Raw genomic sequence first — 19,645 nt, 5'->3', positions numbered from 1 at the left:
CATTGTTTTGAATTTTGTTAAGGATAACATTTATTTGGATAGCGTTTTAAGCTTCTACAAGTAGAAAGGCCAGCCAAAGTGTCATAGCACGCTAGTGAGTTCTCATTCTATAATGTCATGACTGCTCTGGAGTGGAATCTTCCATCATCATTTAATCTCATGATGTAGCATTGTTATTGTATCACATGATCTTCTATTCATCGTATATTGCCATATCTTTTTCATAGTGCTTATTAAAATGTTTTATTCTTGATAGTTATTTGTTTATTTTGAATTATTCTTGGAGTGCACCTCATATCTCTTAAATCTATGAAAATTGCAGTGACAGATGATGGTTGTTTCCTTGCTACTGGAAGTTACGACACCACAGTCATGGTTTGGGAGGTTCTTCGTGCCCGAATTACTGAAAAGAGAGTTCGAAACACTCCGACTGAACTAGCCCGTAAAGATTATGTCATTGCTGAAACTCCCTTTCATATTCTCTGTGGTCACGATGACATAATTACATGTTTATGTGCTAGTGTGGAGCTTGATTTAGTTATTAGTGGTTCAAAGGATGGAACTTGTGTTTTCCATACCTTGAGGGAGGGAAAATATGTAAGATCTTTACGCCATCCATCTGGCAATGCATTGTCAAAACTCGTTGCATCTCGGCATGGGCGGGTAGTCCTTTATGCTGATGAGGATCTCAGTTTACATCTGTATTCTATTAACGGAAAGCACCTTGCCTCCTCTGAATCTAATGGGCGCCTCAACTGTGTTGAACTTAGCAAATGTGGTGAGTTCTTGGTTTGTGCAGGTGACCAAGGACAGATAGTTGTGCGCTCTATGAACACATTTGATATTGTCAAAAGGTATAATGGAGTTGGAAAGATTATAACTTGTCTTACAGTAACTGTGGAGGAATGCTTCATAGCTGGGACCAAGGATGGAAGCCTTCTTGTGTACTCCATAGAAAATCCTCAACTTCGTAAGACTAGCATTCCTCGTATGAAATCTAAATCTTCTGTATCAGGATAGATCTATAATCAGTGGTCAGAGATGCAGTTAAACAGCCTCTGCCGATTGCTGATATTAATTTAGGGTATGCTGCTACCATTGTGCCTTTTCTAATGAATGCTGACTGCACTTCATATGTGTCTATCATCACGCTTAATTTATGCTATGTTTTTACTTGATGCTTATCCTTGGAGTATTTGTTTTTGTCTTAACATCCTGAGGTAAAATGTTTCTGTTAAAGGGTGCTTTCTTTAGAGGAGTAAAAAAATGATCATGCACATCCTGTTGGAAACAGGAGAATTCTATGGGTACCTGACCAGACAGCATGATATGCTTTTTGGCCAGGTCCATTTAATGAACTCTATGTCCAAATATGTTCTCATTCCATGAGATGATCCCAATAAAAGCTGTTTCTTGAAGTTTTTCTGTATTGTTTTTGTTCTTGTTTGAAATGCTTATTGCATTTTTATATCATCTCCTCTCTAATTTTAGTATTTTGCCACTAAAAAGCATATCTTGCTTGTCCAAATATATTCTCATCCCATGTGATGATCTGAACAAACTTGTTTCTTGAAGTTTTTCTTTTTTCTTCTGTTTCTGTTTTTTTTTTTTTTTTTTCATTCTTAGATTATCACTTCTCTAATTTTCTCATCTCTTACCACTAAATAGCGTGATATTGTACTGGCATATCTTCCTTGTAATGTCTGGCCCATGGCTAGTGATGGTGCCTTAACTAATGAAATTTAGCAGTATGTGTTTGTGGTCCTTTGTCAGATCTGTTTCTGGTATTTGTCTACTGAATAGCATCATCTCTCTGTTTTTTCTTGATCACTTGTAGTGTTACAAGTAATTTCTCCTGCAATGTTTGCTTGCGCACACACTTGCAAGTATGTGCATAATGCATTGTGAATTATTTGCTCAAGGAAACTCATACGAAGAGCAAAATCCCATAAAAACTTTGGTTATGTGAATCCTCTCTCTCAACTCTTAAACACAACTGCAGGTATATTAGGATGCAGCTTCTTCTGTTAAAATTGCTTCCATAGATCTCCGGAATGTTTTCTGTTAGTGTATGATTTGTTTTCATCCCAAGAAGAAAATGTTTTCTGGCTTTAAGACTTTTTCCTTCCCTATGAAGTAGGATTTTATGGAAAAACTAGAATTACCTTTGCTTGACAAAGATAAAATAAATGTTGAGAGATTCTTTTTACTTTTCTTTCTATTTCCTTCCTGTTGTGATGTAATTTTTCTTTTGATAATGAACAGGAACACATGCTTAGGATACTGGATATTTGTTCACATCTGTAATGGATGTCAAGACTAATAGACACATTCCATCTGGGCAGGATCTCAATCACATTTCTTGTTCATGAAGACAGCAAGGATGTATGCAGTTAGCAGCTACCAGATAGGAAGTGGATTAATACATACACAGACCTTGAATAATTCAAATTGACATATTGTTCAAATTCTGTCTGCCAGGAGTAGTCGTCTCATCTTATGTATTAGGAGGCGAGACAGAATCTGATTGCTTGCACATATGTGTTCGTTATATTCTAATAGGGTTGAATAGAATTGTTGTCGAGTATTAGCAACAGTTGTATCTCAGCACGTTTTCTTTAGATCGGCGCGACCTTTGTACAGATAGGTTTTGTTGAGGTGAAATTTGTTGCTTGTATTTTACCAGACACTTGTAAAGTTCATTGGAGATGCAAATAACTACGGGAAAGATCCAACTCAAGCAACTTATAATCTTGCTGGATCATTTCTAGTTGTTGTGATAGATTTTTCTAGTTCGCATGTCTCTGTGAGTGCACATCTGAAATATAATTTCTAATGTAATAATATCTGCAGTATGTCTTCAACATCTCGGGTGTTTTTGGAAATTTGATAGTTGTTATTGTTTAAAGTGTTATTTTTTTTAAGAATGTATTAAAATAATATTTTTTTATTTTTTAAAAATTATTTTTGATATAGTATATCAAAATGATTTGAATATATAAAAAATAAATTTTAAAAAAATTAAATTTTTAAAAACATTGTGTCAACTGTATTTTTAAACATATCCTTCTATTTGAACAGCATAACTTCCTGAATCATATGCTTACACAAGCGATTGAGTCTCTGCCTGAATTTGTTTCATATCTGGAAGTTTCATGGTGGTGTGATTGTAGGGCATAATTATAGAAAAAAGATGAAAGGTTTGTGTATCTTATTATGAACCGTATTATATCTAATAAGGTATGATTTATCCTTTTAGAGATTTTATTATACTATGGTGTTCTAGAATGTAAAAACTTAATCAAGATACATGAAAATAAAATATTTTCATAAAAAAAGTAGGGAACAATGTGTCTATGACATGAAAATGTTTTTTCTTCTTCAAGAAACTGACAATAAATAATTATGTCAATCAAACCATTTTTTTATGAATCTTTTCAAAATATTTCTCTAGCATAGTTTTTCTAATAATTATTTTATAATGATTTGAAAAGTAAAATCAAATAAAAAGATAAAACTATTATGTTTTGATAATTTTTATGGTATTGTACATGAAGATAAAGGAATAATTAATTTGATAAAATTCTATAAAAAATTCACAATACAAAAATAGATAATTAATTCTCATCAAATACTCATGATTTTTTTTTATTTATGCATTTTAGTTTCATATACAATCATTCATAAAGCAATTGCTACCATTGTTATTAAAAAAATCTAATTTTATTTTAAAAATATAGCATCATCATATTATTTTTTTAAAAAAATATTACTATAATTATTTTATATTTAAAAGGATATTATTATAGAAAGTTTTTTTAAAAAAAGTCAGGGGGTTAATGGAGTCAAGCCTAAGCGTTTGGGCTGCCTATATTGCCAAGATTGTGCACCTAGTCTTAAAAAAAAAAAAGATCCACGCACAGCTGAGCTTAGAAGCTCAGACCCACACTTATAGAAAATATGTTTATAACACTTTTAATGATATAAAAATATATTAATTATTTTTTTAATTATTTACCGATTTATCATTATTTTTTAAATTTATTAAACCCGCAAACTAGGTTAATTAGTCAAACATGCGAATAGGTCCATAAACTTTATAAAATCTGATAACATAACTTTTCTCTGAAACTATTTTTTTAACTATATAAGAAAAAGATAAATAATAAAAAAGTGATGTTGAATTAAGAAAGAATACCACGTCAAACTCATAAACTAGGGCAATTTGAGTTATCTTAGCAAACCCGTAAACTTGTATAAAGGTAAAATAAAAGGAAACAAATTATGAAGTTAAATTCTCAACCATTCTAATATTAAAAAATAAAATCAACAAAAAAAAATAAAAAAAATCATAAAAAAAACATCGGGGATTATTATTGTCATTCATAGTGCAATGTGTGCGAGTTAATAATGGTTTCATTGTAACATGACTTTTCTCTAAAACTATCTTTTAACTATATGATAAAAAAATAGACTATAAAAAAATCAAGTTTAACTAAAAAAAAGACAACCCACAAAACTCATAAACTGGGAAAACCTAGGTTACCTTGGCAAACCCATAAACCATGTTAACCTCATATAAAGAAAAAAAAAATAAAAAAAAATTACAAAGCTAAATTCTCAACAATTTCATTTTTAAAAGATAAAATTAACAAAAACAAATTTAAAAAAAAATCATAACAAAAATTCAAAAAGAAAAAAAAGAAAGCAAAACCCTGTGGATTACAAACTATTGTAATCCATATTGTAATGAGTATTTGGTGAACAATGATTTTCCCACATCCTTTATTTTTTGTTGTTTTATAAAGTCTAATAAAATGATTTTTTTTCTGAAACAATTTTTTTTAACTATAAGAGAAAAAAATAGACTATAAAAAAATCAAATTCAATTAAAAAAAACAAAGAAACCCCGCCAAACTCATAGAATAGGGCAACTGGGACAATCTAGATTACCTTGAAAAACCCGTAAACAATGCTAACTTCATAAAAAGACAAAATAAAAAGAATAAAATTACAAAGTTAAATTCTCAACCGTCTTAATATTAAAAAATAAAAAAACAAAAAGAAAAAAAAACCATGTGTTCAAGCAACACAAAAAAAAAAAAATTAACACTATATCAATCCATATTATTTTATAAAGAAAGCTACAATCCTTTCCCCTAAATGTTTTAATTTTTGTTAACAATAAGCTTAGAGAGATAGAGAAAATGAGTTTGTGTTTGTTATTTATTGGGTTTGTGTATACAATATATAAGTGTGTGTGTTAGTTTGGTCATTTGGTGTTATTTTTATTCTTGATGACAGATGTTATTTTCTTTAAAACAATAACAAAGTTTTAGAATCAAAACATCAACACTGATAACTATAAAGAACAAAGAAATCAAATTCAGTAACTAAATTGAACTTTCCGTGACTAATGTACAATTCATGATGGTAGTGTAACAATCCACGGTGAAATAGTGAGATAAGCTATAATTGTAATAGAAGAGCTACCTCTTTTTAAGGTTTTTTTTTTAAATTTAAATTTTAATTATTTTTGTTAGCAAAAGAATATGATCCAAGTTCAAATCACAAATTCATAAAGGCATGCGGTGGGTTTCTCACTATAGACTTCATTCAGTCCAATTAGGCATAGAAGGCCTCCGCCCAATTTTAGCCGTTTTTCACTTTTCCCTATATCGAGTTGCGCTTCCCCTTTCCTTGCATAACTCACCCCACCGTTCCGTCCGTCGTTGCCCTTCACTCTCCGGTCTCTCCCTCTCTCAACTCTTTCCGAACGCGCTAAGAGTTCCCTAAACAAAAACCCTAACTCTCTAGCTTATTATTAAACACATTCTCTCTCCGGTAAAGATTGAATTCTTCTTCCTTTTCTTTCACTCAGTTCGCTCACTTGGGGTTAGGGTTTCGTAAATTGCCTGCCCAATTCTCTTCCCCTATCTGTAATGCTTCAAATTCCACCCGAGATTCGCCAATGTACACTCCCTCGCAGCCTATGAACGTTCACAATCAGATCGTCTCTCCTGGCGTTGACGACGACGGTGCCCCAGCCGATCCTATCGACCACCACCATCACATTCACTACGAAGACGGCACCCCTGCAGTCGTTGTCGAAGACGTCTCTCCCGATTCCGTCTACGTTACCGCCGGTGTCGCTTCGTCGGAACTCGGGATTCAGCCTAGTGATGGTTCGAGTCAGCTCACCCTGACGTTTCGTGGACAAGTTTATGTTTTCGATTCCGTTACTCCTGACAAGGTACTGTTTATGTCCCTGAATTATGCAATTTAGGGTTTTCTTTTATATATATATTTTGTTCAAGAAAAAGATTTGAGAGTTTTCATATTTGTGATTTTTTTTTGTTCAAACGAGTCCGAAATAGGCTTAATCTTGTGGTTTAGGGTGACGAGAACTACGTCATCCCTCTGTAATTGAAAAGAAAAGGACAATTAGGGCTTGACTTATTTGCTTTTGCGAAATTTGTTAATATCACTGTATATTCTGTAATCTTTACAGGTTCAAGCTGTATTGTTATTACTGGGAGGATGTGAATTAACTCCTGGTCTGGAAATGACTCCTCAAAATCAAAGGGTATTTTCTCAATCATGATGATATTAGATGTTGATATAGTATCAATTGATCTGATTTTTCTGCATTTTATGTTTTAATATAGGGTGTGGGGGAGTACCCACCGCGGTGTACTCAACCTCAACGAGCAGCTTCATTAAGTAGGTTCCGGCAGAAGAGAAAAGAGCGATGCTTTGATAAGAAAGTTAGATATGGTGTCCGTCAGGAGGTTGCACTCAGGTTTGGCTATTTATGTATGTTCTGGATTTATGATTAAATTACTGCACGAGTTGCTAGGAATACTGGTTCTAACTAAGTGTCAAATTGTTTTTGTTTTGTTGATTCTCATTTTGAATCAAATTCAAAAAAATAAAAACTTGTTTCAGGGGCTGCAAGCATTTTTATATTCTTATACCACGCTTAAGTTTTCTCAGACGAGTAACAGATGGAGAATTTTGTTAAAAACAAATAGAGCATACTATTGTTGCGTTACTTATGTTTCCTACTTTGGTAACCATCATTTTTATTCCATTGCATTAGCAATTCACATCTACTGGTTTTTAACATATAAATAACTTAGAACAGGGAAAGGTTCAGGTAATTCATAGTAGGTATAAAGATTAACTAATATTCGGCAATGATCCAAATGGTGGACATATGCATTTAGTCATTGGTCTGGTAGAAACATATTGTGGCAAGTTGTTGAAACTAGGGAGACTAATGAGCTCAGTGGTCTAAAACTTTCCGAGAAACTGTACTTCATATGATGTTCTCGGAGCATTCATACTTTAGTAAATAGGAGACTGAAAATGATTTGTTTCTGCAATTTCAGAATAAATAAAAAAAGGAGCTCTTAACCGTGCATCAAGGATTTCCTCCCTTTTTCCTTTATGGAGGCATATATGCACACACAAATCATGTTTTGGCTATTCATCATAAAAATTCATGTTCCTTGTACATGTTTACACTGTTGAAACTATGATTCCGTGCTCAATTACCACATCTGAGAAACTTATTTAAAGATGTATTCTTGAAGTGATGAAATCATACACTAGTGATCTTGGAAAAGTATTAAAAACTTAGCCAAGTAACCTTAGTTGTAATCTAGAAAAACAAATTGAAATGAAAATACTTTTTTATGCGCATGCAGTAGCCTTCCCAGTTCTTCTATTACTTGTTGAAAACCTATTGATGATAATTTGTAGCCGAGAAGCATAATATGAGATGAAAGTACCATCCACATTCATTGCACTATTTGAATGAGAAAATCATGGAAGTTAGGTATACTGTTGCTTTTATGGGAGTGTAATTATTCAGGAAACCTGAATTGTCATCAGGAAACAAAAAACTTGAGAGGAAAAGTTGCAATAGCCGTTGCAGAACCACAACATTCTCATATTATATACATCTACTCTTAGAGGTTTACTCTTGTTATGTTTGATAGTAGTATGCGTTTATGTAGACTAGTTCGCAAAAAGAAAATCTTTTTAATTGTATATGTATGACTACATCAGGATGCAGCGGAATAAGGGTCAATTCACCTCTGCCAAGAAGTCTGAGGGAGGATATGGCTGGGATGGTGGTCAGGATTCAGCACAAGATGATAGCCAACATGAAACCTCGTAAGTTGCTATATTTCTTAATTAATGAAATATATCCCAAAAGGAGTTTTATTGTTAACTTGTTTGAATATTTGTATCATTTGTGCCCTTGTCTAGGTGTACACATTGTGGCACTAATTCAAAATCCACTCCAATGATGCGGCGTGGTCCATCTGGTCCAAGGTCTCTTTGCAATGCCTGTGGGCTTTTTTGGGCAAACAGAGTGAGTATCTATTGCACTTCATAAAACACGGATACCTTGTTGCTTTTATCACTTGTCCCTTTTTAAATTGTTATCACTGTTGTGAAAAGTGCATGTATACATTCTTGGTGCTGAGTTAAGGTCCAGGTCTTTTAAAAAAAATAATGATTATCCTGTATCTATTGTTATATATGCCACTTGTTAGGAAGTCAGTACACTTGCTTTCAGTTCCATACGTACTGTTTGCACATTTGCATGTGATTGTTTGATGGATATTGTATTTGCTTGTTTCTGCCCTACCTTTCAAATGTAGCCTGTTGCTGTTGATTATGGTTCGGAAGTTTAGATATGCCATGCCACATTGTCATCGCTACAAGTCATCAAACTTTTATATTTGTGCATATATGTTTGGTTTCATATGATGCAGAATTCATGTTAAGGTGTTCAGTTTGATGAATGATGAATTGATAACAAGGTCAAGATAATAATAGTTTTAACTTTGTACATTGGGTGAAGAGGATGACAGTAGCTCTGGTGCTATCCTATTGGCAGTGGGTAGCCGAGTCCAAGTCTTCATTTTCACTTTTTTATGATGAGAGAGCTGACCTCGAAAAAGGAACAGACTTAGAGATGCTAATGGAATGAGTGGAGGAAGAATTTGAAAAAGAAAACAAATCACAAAATAATTTAATAACCTGTGAGGAAAAACTAGATGTTACAATTCACCAAGTAAAATTAGATCATGTAGTAGGCAGGGCTAAGGATGCAAAGGAGCCCAGTGGTTGCAAGCTTTGGCTGCCCAAGGCTCTGAGCATGGCACTGTTGAGCAAATAAAACTTTATGAGATCAAGCTCAATTGAGCTTCCAAATGCTAGCTTGGTGATGGTTTGGCGACTGCCTGGCAAGCTCATTAGTCAAGATCCAGTGAACCAAAGAAGCCCTCTGATATCAGGCTCTAAAATAAGCATGTGTTAAAGGCCATGCCATGCTTTAATGTATTTGCAAGGTGGAGGGTAGAACGTATACAATTAGTTGTAATATCAACTCTGGGTCACCAGCTGGTTTCTGTTAATTCATGGTATTCGTCATTTTATGAATTGGTGATGTCCACTAGCTGGTTTCTGTTAATTCATGGTAGTGGCCATTTTGTGAATTGGTGAATGTTTTTCTTTTTTTTAGGGGGGTTGGGGGGGGGGGGGGGGGGTTCATGATTTTGCTTGTGGAAAATAAATGGATTGCTGTTATCTTGAGGGACCTGAAGAAAGAATTAGTTTTACTGAGTTTGATTTTGACTTCTCAAGAACTTTGAGCCCTTGCAGTGAAGAAGCATGGTACTAGATAATGGAGGTGGTGATGCTGGATCATATCTTGGAACCTTGCATATTAGTTGAGATCTCTCCCTCTTCTATTTCCATTTCCTTTTTTGTGGGAAAGTTTTTGAAATTCATGAAGCTAGGTTAGTGAGACATCCATGTAAGACTAAGAGGGTCTAGGGCTAAGATTAATTCTGGAAATAATGTTTGCTGTATTTGTATTGGTATTTGGAGTTTAGACACATTTTGTTAGGATGGTGAGAATAGAGTGGACTATGGAAATGGATCGCTGGATGAGATCATCAGTGATACCATATAATGTTTCGAGGTGGCCCATCAGCATCCTTGTGTGGATATACGTTATTTTGGAATTGGACTCCTGATTTAATGATATTTTGCGTTTGTGCTGTATTGTCTTTTAACCATCTGATAACTGCTGCTTTTGGTGCAGAAAAAGGCTGTTCTTGTTTGCTTTGCTTTAAATTCTATCTGCACGCTACAATTTATTGGAAAGATGACTCGGTTGTAACGTTCTTTTCTAATAATGTTCACCTCTCCAAAGTCCAATTTTGGCTAAATTCATTTCATGCAATCCAAAATAAACAGAACATTATGCAACCCCCGCCTTATTTAAAAAATAGACATTGGATTCCGTATTTGACTAATAAAACTCTGCAGGGAACTTTGAGAGATCACTCCAAGAAAGCCCTGGAGCATTCTGTGGCTCCAATTGATCTGGTATATTCCTTATCTGCATAAAATTGTAGTTCTTTGGTACTGCTCATCACATCAATTCTCTCTGTGTTTTCCCCCCATCTATAAGCAACTTGCTAATCCGCCATGCAATGTAAATGCTGTGCGTGCTTTTTTATTTAGGGTGAAACAGAAGCCAACGAATCGGACTCTGTCCCTGCTATCAATACACATAACAATCCTGTTACTTACGCCAATGGTGGTGATACAGCCTTAATAACAGATCATTGACCGAGTTTCTGAGTTGTATTTCAAGAATGGCTACTGTAATCAGCATCAATTCATGTTGAAGGTTTTATAGCAATTAATTCCTGCTTGTCCTGTGGAATGTACAGATATTATAGTGCCATCATCAATACATGAAGTTATCTTGTCCTTACCTTTAGCAGTGCATGAGATTTACCACTGGAGGATTCTGCTTTGATGTATAACATAAAAGTTTCAATGATCTATGTTGGTAGTTTTATATAGCTCCAAATGCTTTGATTAATATGCCAATAACTCCACTGAATCACATGCTAGCTGGGCTTCACCATTTTCTGAAATAAGGAAAGAATAAGCGGGGATTTTGATTAATGAAGTTTAATCAGTCTCGCCAAAAAGTTTGCCCAGATTCCGGATGCTCCAAATTGTTATGAAGCCTGAATTTACTTCCCATGTCAACCTCGCATGCTTGTAACTTCCTAAACTTATCTATAGAGCCCGTGGAGATTTTTGGTCTGAAATGAGCTAACGGTCGTTGCTTCCCCTTAGGTCATCATTCCCCCCCCCCTCCTTTTAACTTCGGGGAAAAGATTGGTTGGCAACATGTTGTCTGTGAACAGACACACTTGCAAGGTCGTTGGTGCGAGAAGTTAGATTCCAATTTCCATTGAATACAAATGTTGGTGTATTTACAGAAACTGCCACTCGGTGGAACTTGATTTCTCTACGACACAAAAACTAACAGAGAAGATTTATGGAACAATTTAGTTTCATATTCAACGAAACAAATCCCCAATTTTATCAAATATGATTCCTTCTTTGAACTTTGCCAGCTATACATCAACTACTCAGTTTGCTTGCTCATTCAAGATCTTAATAACTAATGAAACAAACATATACGAAAACTCACAATTCAGAAATCAATCAATAACAATCATCTTCATCATCATCATACAAATCCACAAAATGTTACCGCACCAAATCCATCTTGAATTATTTTGAAAAAGCCATGTCAGACACTAATTATTTATATAGTCAGCATGTTCAAGAATGTTGGACACATAAACTCAATTCCAAGCAATGCACTTATTCCATGCTTAGAGCAAGAGTCTAACGCGGATGACAGATATATAGGCCACGCAAATGTGTAAGCCACAGCAAGCGCTGAGCAAAGGAAGGATGGAAGGGACATATGAAAGTCAAGGAGTAAACTGTCAGACATCTCATGTGCATAACATTATTGGTTAACACCCATAGCTAACAAAACACAGGCCTCACAAAACCTAAACGAAAAGAAAAAGAGTCCTACCCCTGTTCTCCCTGTTGTTTCTGGCAGCCCAAACCACAAGGCAACAGAAGACAACACAGGCAATAAAATTTCAAAGAAACAAACAAAAAAAAGCACAGTCAAAAGAGACAGTAGCGTAAATGTACCAGAAGAAAAAAAAGCCAGAGCAAGGGAAACAAACAAGGACAAAAAAAAAAACAGAAAAACGCACAAGTATAATGATAGGGAGACGCAAAAACTGACCTACAAACCCACAAAGCAGAGCAATGGCAACGTCCGCAAATGGCACACGAGAAAATATAGAGAGCTTATAAACCCCCTCCTAAAGCACCTAAAAGACACAAATGAGAGCAAAAGAAGAGAAAAGGTAAGCCAGATGAAAGACACATGCATGGGAAACTCAAGTCCCGAAATAATGGGACAAAAAGCAACAGTGGATCACCTTGGCAAAAGAACATTAAAAAAGGAGTTAGCCAATCTAAAAAGAGCTGGAGCAGGACACCTTAACTTAGTTGGATGGCAACTGAACTACAACGGAACACAGAGAGGAGAGACGAGCCACTTAAGAAAACACCTGTCCAAATCCAAAAACAAACGTGAAATCATCAACAACCCAAAAACCATTACGCGCCTATGTGCAGTACAGTACATGGTCGGGTGTGTTTGTTACGCTGTGTGACCGTTGTTTTAAAAAATTTTGAGTTTTTTTTTTAAATTAATTTTTTTATATTTTACTATTATTTTGATATTATGATAATAAAAATAATTTTTTAAAATATTTTAAAAAATAATCATGACTACACCAATTAAAAAATAAAAATAAAACTGTCATAATTGAACTCCAAAAACAAAAAGAGATAAAGATAATAAAAATAGTATTTGAAATTGTAATTAGAGTTGTTTTTAAAAATAATTTTTAAAATATATTAAAATAAACTAAAATTAAAAATAAACTAAATTTTTTTCAAAAAAACTTTTTGAGCCTACTCCACCCACCACCCTCCACTCCACCCCACTCCACTCTCCCCTGATCGAACGCACAACGTGTCCCGATATTGAAATCAATGGTAACGTAGAAGTAAGGCGCGTATACATGGGTAATGGTCGCTGAAATTCCAAGCAAGGGCGACGCCCCAATCATGCTGGATTTCAATGCCAGCGCAGCACCAAACACCAAGCACGCCACTATAAATTCAGCGATGAGCAACGTGTAAAGGAGATCGAAAGAGAAGTTAAGGACATCCCCTGAACCCACAGCCAAACAAATCCTTGTGAATATCAAAAACAAAAAAGCACCCAAATATTTGCAAGGCATAACCAGCTTAATGCAAGAGAACTATTCTAGTCCCCTGTGGATGTAATAACAGTGGAATATGCGGACCATTCAGTTTCTTTTGTAACTGTAATGTAATTTGTAAGACGCTGCTTGTCCAAAATAAATGCAAGCTATGTACATTTATCACACTATCCCATATTAGTAATTTCCCAAGATACCCGGCCCACTTTGGAATCGCCAACACTATAGTTACTGATTCTCACCACCGCACGCCCTCGTCTATTAGTACCAGCCGTTGGATCATCATCCGAAAACACATCAGCCCATCATTCGATCACCCATCATCCATCCAGGCGAACCGTCTTCTCTATGGACCCCACCAGAAAACAAGCATCAAGGACCCAAAATTACCCCACATCCTAACATCATGCTCCCGCGCAATCCCAGAAAACTCCTCGATTAAAATACAAATAGAAATCCTTCTCGACAAGTTGACAAAGTCTTCGCTTTCAATCCGAAAAATAAAAACAAAAATAAAAAAAGGGGGAAATTGAAAGAAAGAAAACAAGAGAAAAAGGGGAAAATGAAAAGAAATTTCCAAATTGAGCCCCTGCAGACCCTGCAAATCTTAGCTATTTTTGAGGGCTCTCTATCTTCCATTTTCGAAGCTTCTTCTTCTTCTTCTCTTCTAACCTCAAGTTAAATTATAACTCGCAGCTCACCGATTCCAGTTATTTAGATAACTTATCATTATCATTATTTATTTAAGTTAAAAGAAAATATGTCCTCTTCGATGAAACAGGCGCGGTGGTAGTTGGTGAGTGATCTAACTTAGGGTTTCCAATTTCCACGACGGTCGGTGGTGACGGTTAGGGTTTCATATGGCGGCGGCGAATCCACAGCCCCTACAGGCGCGTCCGTACAAGGACCACAGAACGCGAGCTCCAATACAGATCGAGGACGATGACGACGGAGAGTACGAAGACGGTGATGGTATGGATGACATGGAAGAGGAAGCAGCAGTAGCGCAAGTGAATTCAGGCGTGAGTGTGGCAGAGCACAACCACGGAGCTGGTGGTGGTGGTGGTGGTGTGGTTATAGCTTCGAGGACTAGTGAACTCACTCTCTCTTTTGAAGGAGAAGTTTACGTTTTCCCTGCTGTTACCCCTGAAAAGGTCTCTCATTTTTTCTGTTTTCCATAATTTTAACTCTAATATTTTGGAATTTTGTATGAATATGATGCTTATGCACGTATTTGTTAATTTATTGTACGGATTGGTACTATATATTCGTTTATTTTCTACTTTTGAATTTAGTGTAAAGGCTGTTTTACTTTTGAATTCTGTATGAATGCGATGCTTATGTACGTATTTGTTAATTTATTGTACGGAATGTTACTATACATTCATTTATTTTTTACTTTTGAATTTTGTGTGAAGGCTGTTATTTTGGTGCTACAATTTTTTTTCTTCTTTTTTTACTTCATATATGTTGGAAAGTAGTAATCGTACTTTTGATGCTTTCTTAGTAATACCAAATTTGTGCGCATTAATACGTGAATGGAGATGCTTTTGGTTTTCAGGAAATCTTCTACATGAACTATGTATATTTGTTTCCGTGGTTTTTTGGGAACTGCAGAAGAAATCGATTGCATCTTCTTCAATCACATTGGATGCATATTTGCTTGCTATGCATGGATTAGCCTAATTACTTGGACACTTACAATTAATGCAATTATTTGTTTTGTTCTTTTCATCTTTCCATTAGTTTTCCAGAGATCTTCCTATAGTTCTCTAGTTCGCTTACTTTAAATGAATGATATTATTGGTTTTGACTGTCAGGTGCAAGCAGTGCTCTTGCTTCTGGGAGGACGAGATATACCTACTGCGGTACCTACTATTGAAGTGCAATATGATCAAAATAATAGGGTAATGCTGTGTTTTTGGGTTATCAAGAGCAATGCAATTGCTTCCTGAGCTTACATTTTACGCATCCTTTGTTATATTCTCTAGGGAGTGGGTGACACCCCAAAGCGCTCAAATCTTTCACGAAGAATAGCCTCTCTTGTTAGGTTCCGTGAAAAAAGGAAGGAGAGATGTTTTGACAAGAAAATAAGATACACTGTGCGAAAAGAGGTTGCACAGAGGTACTTCTAATTAAACCTTTTAACTTTAAATTTGGCCTTTTTAAAAATGTTTCTTCTGCTATCTGATTATGTTAAGTGCGTATGTTCATGGAAAATAATAAACTAGATTGCCAGGACCAGCAAGTTCTCTTTGTAATAAAACAAGATGATTTTATTTGTTTATTTCCTTTTTACATATCTGGTTGGGTGAGAGCTACCAAGAGTGAAAACCTTTTTTAGTTTAGTGGATGGAGACAGCTGAATGTGCAGCAATTATTGCTGGAAATTTTCTTTAAATACTCTCCTATAAGTGCTCATCTATGATTTGGTGGTTATTGGAACAAGGAAGCAGATGGTGTTGGAGATGCTTATCACAGAAAGAAATGTACTTTAATGTGAGGGGTGGAAATAATGAGTCACAATGTGAATCTACATAATTAAACCTCTTTCCAGACATCCTTTAAGTTTGGTAATATCATTGCTAGTTTTTTGGTACTGGCAATGTCTCACTCTCTTCTTTGTTGTCCTGCTAGAATGCACCGCAAGAATGGGCAGTTTGCATCCATAAAAGAAAATCCAGGGGATTCAAGTTGGGACTCTGGTCAGAGTTGCCTTCAGGATGGCACCCCTCTTTCAGAAACTGTGTGAGTTAAAAACATAATCTGGGTTGGAGATCCTCCATTTAAAAATATTTACGACAATGATGTGTTCTTGCAATGCTTTGTAGTGTCCGGAGATGTAAGCACTGTGGTGTTAGTGAAAATAATACTCCAGCAATGCGTCGTGGGCCAGCTGGACCTAGGACTTTATGCAATGCTTGTGGACTAATGTGGGCAAATAAGGTTTGTTTGCTTTAAACTTCATTTTAACTGTAACTGTTGGAGTTATGGAGATGGCTTTGCATGCATATGGAGCTATAGAGTTAAACAGTCAATTGCCAATCATATGGAGTTATATCTGTTTATAGGTGTTTCTAAATGGTGATATTTAACTCTTGGTTTCTGATGTCTTCAAGTTTGTCAAGAAAGGTAATGAGTTTGTGCTCTGCTCTTGCCTGTTGTTTAATGTGCTCAACTATGCAAATCTGTTCAGTGCACCGGTCAAAAGTCCTATAGACAGTTAATATCATTTCACTTGCCCGATATCAATTGTGTTCATTTAGTTGCCTTTTTTATATGAAAATACACAAAAAGAAGCTTTTATTTAGTCATTGGACATGTTTGCAACAACTTCGATGTCCTTACTGACTGTTTGACTCACTGATACTCATGCTGCATTTGAGGAACAATCCACTTCTCATTTCTCATAATGGTCCAGGGATAACACTTGATGAGTAATCTTATTATCCAATCTTCTGTTGCACTCCTTGATTACATGGCTAATGAAAAATTAAAGGATTGAAATGTGATTTTTTTCTTGTTTCATTTAAAGGCTGAACAAGCGCTCTGGACTACATAGCGAGGTCTTAATAATTTAGTCCCCACTTCCCATCCCTCCTAGGATTTAGACATTTGAAGTCTTAATTGTTGGGGCCCTTAGGGAAAATTGTGATAAATTTATGTGCACGCATATAATTAAGTTCTGCAAAACCAATAAACCACGTGAATGTTTGAAATTAACCATGTTTTTGGAGCATAGGTAGTGAATGGTCCTATAGTTCTCTTTTCTTTTTATTTTTTTCAATCCTGTGCGGCTGTGATTAAAATTGCACCTTTTTTTTATATTAGAAATCATTGGTTACGCGATAATTTCCAGACATGCTTCAGGTCGAGCTTCTCTGTGGTTTCTAACGTTATTAATCTTTTTGGTTCTATGTTTCCCTTGTTGAGTGTGCAGGGAACATTGAGGGATCTCAGTAAAGGAGGAAGGAATCTTCCAGTGGACCAAATAGAACCTGTATGTTCCATGAGTAACAGCTGCTTTTCTTTTCAGAATGTGTAGTTCGGTTCGTGAAGCTGATTCTGTTTTTTTATGAATTGTTGCTTTAAAAACTTGTTGCTCTCTTACAACCTTGGTTTTGAGCTTGCCAATGAGGATTACCTATTTTAGCCTGTCACTGCTTTATCTTAATTTCATGTACATGATAGTTCCATGCAATGGCTTTGTTTTTTTGTTCTTATTCTGAATCCAGCAGTGAAATTTACATTTTAGTCTCAATTCTAATTTGAATATTTATAGTAGAGGTAATGGCACTGATACATTTGCTATCTTGTTTTGACTGGTTTAACCTCTCATGTTAATGGGATTTGCAGGAAACACTGATCGAAGTCAAGCCTTCCATCATTGAAGGGGAATTCTCTGGTAACCAGGATGAGCATGTACAATTTCACCTTACCATTGCAATTATGTTGTTGATAAATGGACTGGCATGTTTCATCTTACTAAGTTGATCTTTGGGGCATGCAGGGAACTGCTAAAGATCTTTCTAAGGCAGTTAGCGAAGGATTCAACAACCATTCTATCAATCCAGATGAGGTATGCTTCCAATCCCAGCCTTATCATATGCAAGTGAATGAACTTATTGGTTGTTCAAAACCATTTATTGCTGATTTTGGATTAAAACTGTGCAGTTCCTGCCTTTTCTGGCTTCAGCAATTTTACAATGGATGGAAGCAGTTTTTTTTTTTTCCCCATCTGTGGCTAAGCAATGACATGATTTGTTTTTACTCTGTTCTTTTTTCTGTGTACATATGTTTCTGGAAATTTATCAAACACCCAAATCAGTATGTCTGCCAACGCTTGGTTGTGTCCTCTGAATTATTTTTCCTACCCAAACAGGTCATGTGTCTATCATTTGGTGCAGGTTTTCCAAGAAGCTACTGAAGATATTACAAATACTTTGCCAATGGGAGTTATCCATTCTTCCGGAGATGATGATGAGCAGGTATAGTATATATATGAACATCAATTGATGAGAACACTACATGATTGCTAAGTGCTGATGCCATGTTTGCTCATGTCCTATATGTTATGCTCCTTGATTTCCTTGTTGGTGAGCTAAAAGTGCATTTTCTATTGATTAGTCTTCATTGGGCATGTCACTTATGTTTGAGAAAGAGTTCCTGTTATAACGTGAGGGGTAATTTGGAAGGGCAAGATACAGGAACCCAGGGATGGGTATAGCATTAATGTGCAACTGCGCATAGTTAAGAATGGTTTCTTGAGCAGAAACACAAAACAAAGAACTCCGAGCACACAAATATGGTTATGTGCTATTAAACAACAAAGAGGTGTCCAAAAAATATTGAATTTAATAGAGGTTTATTTTTTATTTTCATTTTTACACTAAAATATGTCCAATTCTTTTACGTTGTTTATGATAAGGTATCATTCACTTAACCAATGATTTTGGATGACATGTTGGGAAATATGAGGCTTTCCAGTGACACCGCATTATTTCATGAAGTTTTGGGATTTGCAGGAACCACTGGTTGAGCTTGCCAATCCTTCAGATACAGATCTTGACATTCCTGCTAATTTTGATTAGAAGGTGACAGTTTGCTTCTCTCGATTAATGCATGAGAGATTTGGATTGGAGATGGGTGGTGCCATTTCAATCCCTCTTACCATGATGCTACATGGAGGGAAACTTACTGATCTGTCATGAAGGGTGTAAATTGTGAATTGTAACTAGAGTTGTAACCATAAACAGGCATTTCGCAACTGTAGATTTGATTTCTTGACAGGAGATGTGATGCTACTTCCAGCCGACACCAAGATACGGGGCAGCGCTTCTTGTGGATATTAATGCTAGATCATGTGTGTGTATGATTCGTTAGGACACACCTGAGTGCGTTTACCAGTATTTATGTGATTAGGTTGTTAGGCTGTTATAAGATTGAAATGTACTTGTTAAATCATTTTTAACATGGCCCAAAAGACTAAATTAAATATGCTTCTGGTATTCTTATGTATTTTGTTTGATGGCAAATTATAACAGGCCTCAGACACGTGCGACAAAGTTGGTAGAAATACTAATGCGAGTGTTATACTGGACCGTGTAATTTTTCTTTTGGAATCAGACCGTGTTGTGTTGTGGAATTGCTTTCTTGAAGCAAAATCGATCTGAAATATGCAGATTGACATCGATCAAATAATCAATCCATAATTTCAATCCCCCTTACCACAGCTTGATAAACCTAGTGCGCGCGCGCGTAGTAACATGCAGAGAGAACTATTTGATGGGAGCAACAACAACATTAATGGAACTCCAGTTTCTCGTTTTATTTTGGTCTATCTTGTTCAACTCTAGCTATTGGTCAACATTAATTATAATTGGCAGGGGGATCAAGTTTTAAAACAAGAATTTACTTTAAAAATA

At 35.6% G+C, this 19,645-nt stretch overlaps 3 protein-coding genes and 1 long non-coding RNA gene across 11 annotated transcripts in view; 3 read left to right on the top strand and 1 right to left on the bottom strand.

The window, feature by feature from the left end:
- The window catches only part of LOC7461846 (BEACH domain-containing protein B), a 31,720-nt gene extending 28,938 nt beyond the window's left edge, over positions 1-2,782 (top strand). For 4 of the 5 annotated variants that reach the window (XM_052450838.1, XM_052450837.1, XM_052450840.1 and 1 more), the window contains 2 exons: positions 323-1,084; positions 2,266-2,782. In XM_052450838.1, the coding sequence (XP_052306798.1) occupies positions 323-1,020 (698 nt within the window). In that variant the 3' untranslated portion in view covers positions 1,021-1,084; positions 2,266-2,782. The remainder of the gene's footprint in view (positions 1-322; positions 1,085-2,265) is intronic. The other variant, XM_052450839.1, reaches the window with a different exon arrangement.
- Positions 2,783-5,566: 2,784 nt separating this feature from the next.
- Positions 5,567-10,901, top strand: LOC7461845 (GATA transcription factor 25). 2 transcript variants are annotated; one of them, XM_002302328.4, is made up of 7 exons: positions 5,570-6,253; positions 6,512-6,586; positions 6,669-6,802; positions 8,077-8,184; positions 8,281-8,386; positions 10,357-10,416; positions 10,555-10,901. In XM_002302328.4, the coding sequence occupies exons 1-7, from the start codon at positions 5,972-5,974 to the stop codon at positions 10,660-10,662; spliced, it is 873 nt and encodes a 290-aa protein (XP_002302364.2). In that variant the 5' UTR covers positions 5,570-5,971; the 3' UTR covers positions 10,663-10,901. The 2 variants fall into 2 exon arrangements, with proteins under 2 accessions (XP_024451718.2, XP_002302364.2); XM_024595950.2 differs by lacking the exons at positions 10,357-10,416; positions 10,555-10,901 and adding an exon at positions 9,685-10,100 and having other exon boundaries at positions 5,567-6,253.
- A 497-nt stretch (positions 10,902-11,398) lies between these two features.
- Positions 11,399-12,534, bottom strand: LOC112326650 (uncharacterized). The gene is made up of 2 exons (XR_002980541.2): positions 12,366-12,534; positions 11,399-12,254 (listed from the first exon to the last, which is right to left on the bottom strand). It is a non-coding gene; the product is annotated as an uncharacterized LOC112326650 (long non-coding RNA).
- Positions 12,535-13,700: 1,166 nt separating this feature from the next.
- LOC7467225 (GATA transcription factor 24) lies at positions 13,701-19,228 on the top strand. 3 transcript variants are annotated; one of them, XM_024595672.2, is made up of 10 exons: positions 13,702-14,374; positions 15,041-15,127; positions 15,212-15,345; positions 15,858-15,968; positions 16,052-16,166; positions 17,161-17,220; positions 17,577-17,642; positions 17,731-17,799; positions 18,128-18,208; positions 18,731-19,228. In XM_024595672.2, exons 1-10 carry the CDS (start codon positions 14,081-14,083, stop codon positions 18,809-18,811), a joined length of 1,098 nt encoding a protein of 365 aa, XP_024451440.2. In that variant the 5' UTR covers positions 13,702-14,080; the 3' UTR covers positions 18,812-19,228. The 3 variants fall into 3 exon arrangements, with proteins under 3 accessions (XP_024451442.1, XP_024451440.2, XP_002302363.3); XM_002302327.4 differs by having other exon boundaries at positions 13,705-14,374; positions 18,746-19,228; XM_024595674.2 differs by lacking the exons at positions 18,128-18,208; positions 18,731-19,228 and adding an exon at positions 17,895-18,121 and having other exon boundaries at positions 13,701-14,374.
- Positions 19,229-19,645: the final 417 nt, after the last annotated feature.

This window comes from Populus trichocarpa, chromosome 2 (genome assembly GCF_000002775.5).
Source record: "Populus trichocarpa isolate Nisqually-1 chromosome 2, P.trichocarpa_v4.1, whole genome shotgun sequence".
Classification (NCBI taxonomy): domain Eukaryota; kingdom Viridiplantae; phylum Streptophyta; class Magnoliopsida; order Malpighiales; family Salicaceae; genus Populus; species Populus trichocarpa.
Note: the sequence above shows the minus strand (reverse complement) of the source record. Positions and strands in the feature narration are given on the sequence as shown.